The sequence below is a fragment of the Bacillus rossius genome, chromosome 3, assembly GCF_032445375.1.
Source record: "Bacillus rossius redtenbacheri isolate Brsri chromosome 3, Brsri_v3, whole genome shotgun sequence".
NCBI lineage: Eukaryota > Metazoa > Arthropoda > Insecta > Phasmatodea > Bacillidae > Bacillus > Bacillus rossius.
In genome coordinates, this window is record NC_086332.1 from 11,989,580 (window position 1) to 12,001,126 (window position 11,547).

Below are 11,547 nucleotides of genomic sequence, written 5' to 3' on the forward strand. Positions count from 1 at the left end.
TTTTATCAACAGCTGAGCTAAACCTGAATAGACTTAAATTTTTCTTGTAAATCCTTAAAGCTGTTTACATAGAAAACTTGGAAAGTTCTATAGGCACTTCCAAATGTTATTGCTGTCATAAAAACTTAAGTAGTCTAAAGCAGTCTGAAAATGCAGTTTTTGGCTATGTAAACAAACTAAAAAATAAAGTACTATGTGTGAAACAGTTTGAAAGTAGATGTCTGACACTACGTGATTTCTTTTTGGTGGTAAACTGACAGGGAATATATTTACTTAACACCAAGACATCAAACATGTTGCAATTCACTTAGGGTCCTTAAATATCCAATCATATCATATATGAAAAAAAAAATTATTTTTAGGGTTCAAATCTAGGTATTACAGTGTCATGGTTATGCCCAGAAACTAAATACAACCCTAATATTATAGTGCAACCCTAATATTATAGTGGATTATGATAACTTTATGTTCTTATGACTAAGTACAGTTGAGTCAACTACATGAGCATAACACCTCATTAACCACAGCTGCTGAAAACACAGTATAAAATACTTCTTTCTTGTATTCTATAGAAAAAAACATAAAAAGTAGCAAGCATTTATGAACTTCAAACATCACTGACAGACAACAGTTTTTTCTTCTTCATGGCACAACACTAATCACCACACAGCATTTCCTGATCCCCAGTGGGACTGTGAGCCACACTTATCTTGACCTCGTGGTAGTTCGTACTGATATCACGCAGAGGGAAATGTTCCAGGTTGGCCGACTTGCGCATCACAGTCTCTTCCCACTTGCTGGGCACCTTCGTGAGAAGCGTGCCTGCTGTTATGTTAAAAGTCACTGCAACAGGCAAAAAAAAAAAAAAATTAACTTCCACTGATAGTTTTAGAAAGTCACCATAACAAACAAACAAAATCAAGCAGGAAAATAAAAATCATTTTCAAACATAACACATAATAATGAGTCAACTGTAGAATACTGTAGTGTTTATCAACAGTACTATCCCTCTAGACCCCACAAAGAAAGGGCAAATACAAGGGAGGAGTCCAAAGGTAAAAAGCCCTTCCCAAAATCTAAATCATCCCCCCCCCCCTCCAGCAAATTTAGGTTTTGCATTAATAAAGTTTATTTATGTGTTTTTGTTATTCATATGCTCAGTTGCTTATAAGTTTTAACACTGAGTTAAAAAATCATGTGATTTTTGATCAAATATATCATTTGCCACATTTTTACGGCACACCTACATACGAATGAAGTGTGCTAGCATTAAGCCAAGATCCACTCGCTTGCTGCAAAATTGCACTAAGTATAGAGTTTCACATCAGCAATTAATGTCAATTGGCACAAGAATAAGGAATAACATTGCAAAGAACTAGATTTTCTGTATTATTAACACACACGACTATCGCAAGACAGAATAACAGTTAACTTGAAACCAGGTAAGGAGGCATGACACGTTGCAGGTGTGAACCCAGAGTTCAAGCATCCTCACAAAAAAAGAAACGGGTGGGAGTCACCCACATGACTGCAGATTGTATTCAGCTTTGTGTCTGTGAAGAGGGTGAATTTAAGTAACAAGCTGAAACTCACAATCCATGATATTAATTTGATTTCAATCCAATAGATGGAGCATGCATCACGATAAATAAGGCACAATATAAAATACTCAACTTGCAACCAAAACAGTGGTGCCTAAATCATCCAATCACGTTAAATGTGTGCCTGGTACCTTATACATATTAAATATTCTCAACATAAAAATTACTGAAGCAGCCACAATATTTCCTTAAACCAGATGCACAAAAACTTGGAATAGCAATCTAATGCACATGTCAAAGAAGCGTGCACAATACACAATACATAACAGTATTTTAACAAACATGTGACATGGCATACAATAAGCTTGTGTCTGGCGAGTTAAGCGATTATCGAACAGTTAATCTACAGCTGCCATTAGCTTTAGTTTTGTAACAAGAATTCTTGCGACAAAATTACACGCAATGAAGTGAAAATCTATAACATGACTAGAAAAGGTACATATACATACAAATTAAATGTGCAAAGTGATGACAAAATTAAGTCATTATTTTAACCTTGTCCCTGTGGACCCAAGACATACGTAGTACAAGACCTAGGCAATGACCTAAATTAACACAACAGATAAAGCAAAGGACATAAATTCACAATGTCTCCAAACTCACTGGTTCACGCTAATCCACATGTAAATTGAACAAACATGACAATGGCCTTACAGAGGTGAATCATAAGGCCCAATTGTTCCAGTCAGCCACCAGGATATCCCAAAAAACAAAACTTACATTACTTCCGGGATTATTGGCAATCAGCAAACTAAGAGCAGGTAAAGTCGACATAAGCATGAGCCAGACTACAAAACTCATTTACAAAGGCAATCCATGCTCATAACAGAAATTCACATGTAGAGTGAGGCCAAAAGAGAATTAAGAAAAATAACAGATAGAATTATAATCTGCTTGCATTACACATGCTGCCCTTGTGCTACAACCGGCAAAAATAATGTAAATTTAAATATTTGCCAGCTCGAGGTATTCCAAAAGGCTCTTTAACAACCGCTTACAATTAACATAGTGTACAGGCACAGAGAGGAAAAGGTTACCCAGCCAAACTAAATAGAGCTTATATAAAAGGGAGGGGGAGTGTGTGTCTGGCAGGCGAAGTTCTCTGAGCTACGGCGGGCGATTAAAATCTTGCAGGCCAATGGTTCTGCTGCCAGCTCAAACTTGCATGGTTAATTTATATTGATGAAAAGAATGATTTTACATTTTTTTTAGTAAGTAGTAGTTTCATCATGTCCAAAAACATCCGCACAAAAATCTTGCTGACTTTTCCATGACCAATATTTCTGATTTCCCTGACAAATATTTAAAAATAATTTAGCTATTTTGCAATTTTCTGAAAAAAACTAAAGACAATCCAGCCTCCACCATCCGTATAGCTGCACTAGTTCAAACAAAACTTTATGTACACTATTTTACATTGTTTATGACTATGCACTAAAACAACGTCTGGAAAATAAAACGTGTTCAACGTCTGCATGATGGCATACCGAAGCATTACATTTAGGTACCTTTCAAAATACTTTCACTGAGAAATTTTCATGACTTTTCCAGGTTTTAAGTCAATTCCCTGACTTTCCTTGACCATTTCAACTTACCTGACTTTTCCCTGGCTTTCCATAATGTGGACACCCTGATTTTACATCAACATCTGAACTGGCTGAAATTAAGTATCCACAAGCATTACATTTTTATTATTATTATTATTTTTCAAAATAAATTTGGTAAGGTGTTAATTGTCTAATCTGGGTCAAATGTTACATCTTTTTTCTCTGGACACCTATAACTTGTACATAAACGCTAACATACTAAATATATTTCCCTAATAGCAAACATAAATAAACTAAAACTAATAAACAATAAAATTTAATGGTGAAGCATGCAGGGTTGCATTTCTGAACTTTTGTTTCATAACAAAAATATGATTGTGTTAGAATTTCCTACCACCCTATCATACTTATGTCCACCAACAATTTCCGAACATCCTGATTGAAGCTATTTAAGCTCCTGAATTGTCCTGTATTATTAATCTTTCTCGCTTTGTTAACATTGAGGACTCGTCTACTTATTCCACCACCGCAAAACTAATGACAAATGATCAATTTCAACTTCCTCACAAAGGAACCAACATAATACTACTTTACGACATGAACACGATAGCCGGGCAAGAAAGCAAGCAAGCAAGGGGGGGAAAAAAAAAAAATCAAAGCATATTACTGGCTTGTGCCACGGTTGCAATAAACAAATTTATTTTCTGCGCTATGTGCCAGAGAGAAACAAATCTTCAACTTGATAGAACAAAATATACTAATCATCCTTCAAACTATGTAGTTATGTAATTATACAATGAAATACTAGCACAATTCAAAATTGTTTATATTGATTAGATAATTAATACAGTTTAAAAAAAAACTACCGAAATTTTAAATAATCCATGTTATAAAAATAAATCAGCAATACTCTCTAAAATTAAATAAAAGCTCATTTTAAAAAATATTCCTCATTGTTATAAATATAAACTTGCTAAATTTTATATGCTATAATGAACTATCTCTGATCTAAAAGTGTTGTTGGGTTCTCCATTCACCTGGGAATAAACCAGGGACTTTGATGCCAAGAGGCTAGTGATTATCTAAATGCTAACTGTAAACTAACTGTAGGTGAAAAAAAAAAGTGCAATCACCTGGCTGCTCAAGATGTGGTATGTAGCTGACTGTTGCAATGATCTGACGGAACACATTCGCGATTTCTGCTCTTATCTTGGATAAAGGCTTCTGCTGTTTATCATCATCCGGCCTGTTGATGTACTTGATAGTCAAAGACCAAGACTCTACAGTTTCCAATGTTTCTTCACTGATGAAGTTGATATCAACTACTTCTACCTTCTTCTTGTCAATAAATTCTAGAAATATAAATAAAAAATAAATAAAAAAATCTAGCAAAATACATACTACTAAAGCAACAATTTTACATTCTCAAGTGTGCACATTTCAGTGAGACAATCTTTTTTTTAAGGCCTTACCTCTTGACAGAAGCCATCACATTTTCCCCACACACACACTTCCATAACTAAATAATTTATATTCAAATGTATGGTAGAGACCAAGTACAATGAAATTACTTTATGTGTGACACAAGCCAAAAAAGTGCACAACTGTGAGACGTCAGAATGCAAAATGAGAAAAAAAAAAACCTTTTAGGTTGGATTACAAATATCAGAGGAGAAGATGAAATGCCTATGATCTTTAGTCAATGCATACACAACGCCCTAGAAAACAGAACAGCACTAATAACAATTAAAAATGTACTATGTAAACAGCAATAGCATGAAATTCTAATTTCAATGTAAAAAAATAATTGCAAAGGCATACTATCAACTCTTATCACAATAAAAGTATGGCTGTGCAGTATTCAGAATTTAATGTCAATCATCAACATCTTTTACATATCCATAAAAGTTGGAAATGTCAGTCTCAACATATCGGCCTGGAGATGACGCCCTCAACATGTGGATCACAACGTAGGTATGTCTCCGCGTATCTGTCTTGACATACTGATATTGATAGGTATGTCATTCGCAATACAGCCATGCAAGATTCTACTTCAAGGTTTTACTGTTCAAGTTACAATATATTTAATCCACTTCATGCAAAAACAGACTTCAGTAAATTCTTAAAACCAAATTAATTTTGTTTTTTTCAAGCTGTAAATGAAGTACGTATTTCCAAACATAAAATTCTTGAAACATTAATAAATGACAAATGCATTAAAATTTTGACTCTACGTTTTATTCTCAACACATTTTGTCTCTGCAATTCGATATGTAGACGTCAACATGATACTGAGATTTTCCCCTAAAAGTATCGCCCTTGAGATGTCACTTTCAATATGACACTCTCAACAAGTCAAACCAAAGTTCAAAATGATTTCAACCCACCGACACACCCAACATGTTGATGTTGACATGTCATAGGCACTACAAACACGTGAGAAATTGCACAAATATAAGGAAATTAAGTATAATAAATAATCATTAAAAAATTTATTTCTTATGTAATAAAAAGACTAACAAGTTACAGGCTACTATTAATTGCAAACTTGTAAATAAATATTTGCAAATTTTGAGATTTCACCTTTCTTTTTTAATTTCCATTTAAGGTTGAACTAACACTAAACATTTAGTACTGTGGGTTACTTACTACCTTTTTAACTTTGAAAGCCCATTTTTGTTTGTATCTCCTGCAGGGTTGGCTGATTTAAACCACAATGGTTAAAATGAAGTTTTTTTAAATTAAAAAAAATATATATTTTAATTGTATTTTTAAATAGAATATCTAAATTAATTTTAATGAAAGGTCTAATTACATTAAAATAACAATATTTTGCTCATTATGTTTCTTGTGATACAGGAACAATTTATTATATACTAATCAAGATCTTATCAATTAAATTATCTGAATATGTTGTAAATTATAGGCCTACCCAGCTAAATACTCATCTAAAATTAAATTAATTAGTAAATTGTAGTCACAAGTGTAGGGGGGAAAATAAATAAATTTATTATTAAAAAAAAAAAATCCTATTTTGTGGGAAATATCTGACTGTACTGTAAATCCCCTTTCTGTGGGAAACACCCATTCTATGGAGGAAATACCAATAAATATCTTAATAGTTTTTCCAGAAATTAAAAATAAAATTATGAAAATACTATTTTCCAACACTAGAGATTTTTCCTACTAGTTTCTAAAATATCCCAGTTTTCTGAGAAATCACATTTCAATATATGTTAATTGACTCAAATATTGTGAATGGTCAATCAGGTAAGGCTAGCCATATTAAAAATACTTTAAAACATTGTGGACGGTAGGTTGAGTTAGTATAGCTACATTAAAAATACTATAAAATATTTCTTATGGTTGCTTAGGAATTACGAATTTAAGATGTAGCTAAACTAACACAACCAACCGTCCACAATATTTTTCAGTAATTTTTACATCGCAAATTTATGCTATGATAAATAAAATGTAACAAAAATAAATTTCTTAGTTCAATGATATTTGGACAAACAACCAACAAAAAGAAAATAGAAACATTAATATTTCCTTACAACTACAATACGCCATAATATTAAATACTTAAATTATAAAAAAAAATTGGTTGTATGTAAAGTCGGTTTACGGACGATAGTTTAACGTGACGTCATAACAAAACATTGATGAAATGATTGATCCGGAATAAAAGGAAATATCATATTCTGCCTGAGACTGAGCCGTAATAAGTTTTTGCAACCAAACCATTTTGGCATTAAAAATATTATATTCTTTGAGGAAGAAAATTTTTTTTAATTTGAATCATTTTTATTGAATTATCACTATTTTATATGGATACAAAGGAGTGAAATGAAATGTACAATTTAATTAATAAATTTACTTTTATTTGCATTCATTAATTCAAATATATTTTTTTACTATTGAAATGTTGCGTGCGCCGTATTTATTTTTACAAGTACCAAAAAAAATTTGCACCTGCCCGGATTCCAACCGACATCCTTTGGATTGGAAGTTTACGACGCTGACCGCATGGCCACGAAGCCATACTTGAAAAATTGGTAGTTTCAAATGTTTTATATATATATATATATATATATATATATATATATATATATATATATATATATATATATATATATCTGTGTGTGTGTGTGTATATTTATAAACTTTTTTCAGGGTAGGGGAATAATATTATATTTCATTTTTATAACACTTTTTTTTATAACAAATACGCATCCAAAATACACCAAACTTATTTATAATGTGTTACAATAGTTTTTTTTAAAACATAGTGCAAAAGATCCCGGGTGTAATTTGAATTATTATCTGTAACTGTAAAACACCATTGTTGGTTCAAAACGTATTTGAATATTCAACATTACTTTTAAATAACCGTACCGATTGTGCTGAAACTCGGTGGACGATTGTTAAATTAGATAATATTAATAATTCAAACGACGAAAATATGATTGAAAAGTCAAATTGATGGTTGTTCCAATAGAGTTGGAGAGAGATGCCACACATGCGTACAATGAGCAAACAGGACACATCCGTAGTGGGACATCCGTAGTGGGACACTTTTTCGTGCGTGCAGCCGGCGTTCATCAATTTATTAGACGGTGTCATGTCAAAGGTACTGTTGACATAAGTTCTTCAAAGAAACACACAAACTGACACGGGTAAACAATAAATGGCGGGCAGCGACAATGCAAAGATATTGAAATGTGAGCTAACAACTGGGATTTCTCAGAATCTAGTAGGAAGTTATTAACGACGTTTTCAGGGTAAATACAGGAACATCTCTAATGTCGGAAAATGGTACTTTCGTAATTTTTATTTTTATTTTGCGGAAAAGCCACGACATAAGATATTTCCCTAAATACCCTTTATGTGGTTAAGTCCCAGTCAGATGTGCAGATTGCACTCCAGTTCTTTGATATTATAACTTTTCTGGTTCAAATGAATGTGCTTAGAATCAAAATAACTAGTGTAATAAAAAAATGGTTTAAACAAAAAAAAATCTAGTTTTCTTCAAACCCTGATCTCCTGGAAGGAAATATAATTGGTCTAAATTGTAAACAAAAATTAAATTTTTTTTTTCAACCCATAGGTATTATAAATTCAAGGGTTGAGCATACATATAGCAACAAAACAGCTGAGATTATACTGTCTTCAACCTACCTTTTATCTCACGCAGAAAGGTATCCACATAGGATTTAATTTTCTCATCTGTGATCATATAGACCTGCAGTCCGTACTTGTCTAGAGGAGCAAACTTCTCAGAAGAATAAACTTCTCTGTGGTACAGCAGTGTGTTGACTGCATAATCTGCAAAGGAAACAACCAACCACGTGTTAATTATTAGCTAATTACAGTAGGTCCCATCTTGCCTGGTGGAGTTCCACAAATACATACAAAACTTGGGTTCAAAAAATTATTTATAACATAGGATGAAATGGGGTGTGCTCTATTACTCCATTCCATTGGCACTCTGGAAAGAAAAGAGCACAAATCTGCAACACAAATGAAGAAAATAATATATTATGAATAAAAAAAAATATAGCCAGTCATGGCGGCTGTCAACAGAACTGAAAACTTAAAACTTTGTTTTTAAATGTGTAATATGACATCATTTTACGTCAAATCTACGTAAGAACATGATTCTGGTATTATATCAGTACGATGTCAGCATGATATCATTTATCCTTACATCATTTTTTAGTCACAACAGATGTCAGTGGTATGTCAAAATTACGTAAAAATTCATTACCTAGCTATGACTTACCAGTGATGTCAGACCTAGGTCATGTATTCACGTGGTCAAATTAACTTCACTTACTGCTACTAAAGCATGTCGGTGATGCGAATTCACAAGATTTTACCCATCCAAAAAAGAGTCCAACACACACATGATACAGTCTCTCAACAGAAATTTACTAATATCATCTAATAGCGATAAAAAGTCAAAGAACTGTTAGTAATTTTAATCACTTGCATGACCTTTTAAAGCTCAAAAATAACATTTTGTTAAGTATAGAGTAAAAAAAGTGTGACCCAACAAATGCAAGCGAGCCTTAAGAATAAATTTATGAAAACATCCCTTAACTTAAAGTAACAACAAGAAAGGAAACAATCTAAGATAGCATACAAGACTTAACCTTAAGAAACGTGTTTACAATTTTGCCACATAGGCTGGTTTAGTTCCGAGAGTATTGCTCTTTGAGACAATCCAATAAATAAATTTAAAAAAAAATGAAACATCTCATTACTCCATTATTGAGATATTGAAGGACATGGAGTATGAGACGTTGATGGCAAAAGGTGGTCAGAGGTTCTAGTGAAAATTTATTGAGTAATGAGTGGTTAGGTATGGTGAAAGATCAGAGGGGATAAGAAACTAAGGCTAGTATGATTTGACAGTGGAACACACTGGATGAGGAATGTGTTAACAATGGGGGAAGGCTCAAGAGAGAAATAAGAGGAAAGTAGGGAATGTTGCTTGCGATCTATCATGAGCCCAACAGTAACACAACAATAAGAGCATCAAGGGCTTATTTAAATCCAAAACATTGTTGTTTAAAATTTCTTTTCAATTAAATCTGAAAATTTTTATAAGGAAATATATACTATAGACATATTTGAGAAATTTTTTTTCTGTATTAACTATTTTTTGAACCCTTCATCTCACAACCTGATGTCTTAACAGCCCTCCCACTACATCATCAAATGGAGACGATTTTAAAACGCTCTACTGAACATTGAAGCAAAAATTATTTCATTTTCAAAAATTTTGCAAACCGAGTGCCTATTGACAGTTTGCAGTCAGGTACGTAAGCAAAAACTTTGCAAGTTAATCAAATGGAGAAATACTTCACTATGATTCAAGTCACGATTGTGCAAGCAGGCTTATGTCACCTTTAACTAATCATTAGGTTATATAAAATTCATATATTTATACAAATATTCTACACCACCAATCGGAGAGAACGTGTAACTCATGAACCTTACTTAGATATTCTATCAATACATCCACAGACCCTTCAATGTTTAAAATATTCGTATCATTCATATTGATTGCCTTTACCCGCGTGAAAACAAAACAAAACAAAACAAAAAAACACTTCACGTCACAGTAGAATTATACATGAGACGTGTGTTCCTAACACTAACGACCTAGAAATATCCATGGAGATACTAACAAAATGTCATGGTAAAATGTTATTTAATATTACCAGCTACACTAAAATAATTCCTGGGTCAAAATATAGAATGACACAGTAATTTTAACAAATTTGCTATGTGTGTTGTTCTTTGTGAAAGAATGCAAGTTTATTATGTGTAAACATTTGTATTGTCAAATAGACAATTAAAAGAGTAAAAATACACAATTTTTTTTTAAGAGTTACTATATTAACACTCTTGCATCGTACGGCCGAAGGCCATCCCAAAGCCCGACCTGCACCCACCAGTACTCGGCTTCGCTAACGGAAGGCACCCTTAGCCATGGCCCACCTGAGCAGGGACATCGGGTCAGGGGGGGGGGGGGGGGCAGCAGGGGCGAGTCGCCCCCGTGCTGTTATGCATGGAAGGGCGAGAGTAGCATTTCGCCCCCCTCCTTTTCCCAGAATAAATGTTTGGTCCTAGTAGTATTTTTCTCAACTAGTAGTTACTGACGTCGTCCGGCCGGAGGCCGTCTTCAAGCCCGACTTGCGACCGCCCGTACTTAGTCCCGCTAACGAAGCGCGCCCCTAGCCACCTGGTCGGAGTCAAGTGAGCTTCCCGCCACCCCGTACCACAAAGGTAAATTGCGGTAATTACTGAGGGCTCGAATGCCCCTCGCGTAAAGACGAGTAATTAAGGGAGTCCAGTAATTACCCTAATTTTTACAAACTCTTCACAAGAAAAGTGTGTCGTAGGAGTGTGCCACTTACTTCCGTGGGGAACTTGAAATCACACGTAGCAAGTGCTCCCTTTGCGGCCATCCGCCTAAACTAATTAAATGACTCTTCCCTCATCATTTCCCCCCCCCCCCCCCCGTTCTAACTTGTCTGTAACTGCTGGAGTAGTTGGTTAACTAACAAACAGTCTCCAACTTGACTCTCCTTCCTTTTAAGTACATTTAAATACAATTAATGTAACTACGATTATTATAGGCCTTCCGCCATTAGAATTAAGCCTTAGTAATTATTGTGTGAACATTGTAGTGGTTATGATCTCTTTAAGTTATCTTTAAATAAATATAACAGTAAACGGCGAACTTTGGCGCACGGGATCAGCCTACCTCTCCCCCGCGCCAAGGCTAGCACGCCAGTATCGAACTACTCGTGCACCGGGTCGGACGTCCTTAGTGCCACGGGAAGCCATCATCGCTTTGCAACCACCAAGTAACGCTGGTAAAT

General features: G+C 34.1%; 1 protein-coding gene across 1 annotated transcript; it reads right to left on the reverse strand.

Moving 5' to 3' along the window:
• Nucleotides 1-442: 442 nt before the first annotated feature.
• LOC134531395 (mitotic spindle assembly checkpoint protein MAD2A-like) lies at nt 443-10,309 on the reverse strand. The gene is made up of 4 exons (XM_063367099.1): nt 10,157-10,309; nt 8,330-8,476; nt 4,282-4,500; nt 443-843 (listed from the first exon to the last, which is right to left on the reverse strand). The coding sequence occupies exons 1-4, from the start codon at nt 10,215-10,217 to the stop codon at nt 656-658; spliced, it is 615 nt and encodes a 204-aa protein (XP_063223169.1). The 5' UTR covers nt 10,218-10,309; the 3' UTR covers nt 443-655.
• Between the last annotated feature and the right edge of the window lie 1,238 nt (nt 10,310-11,547).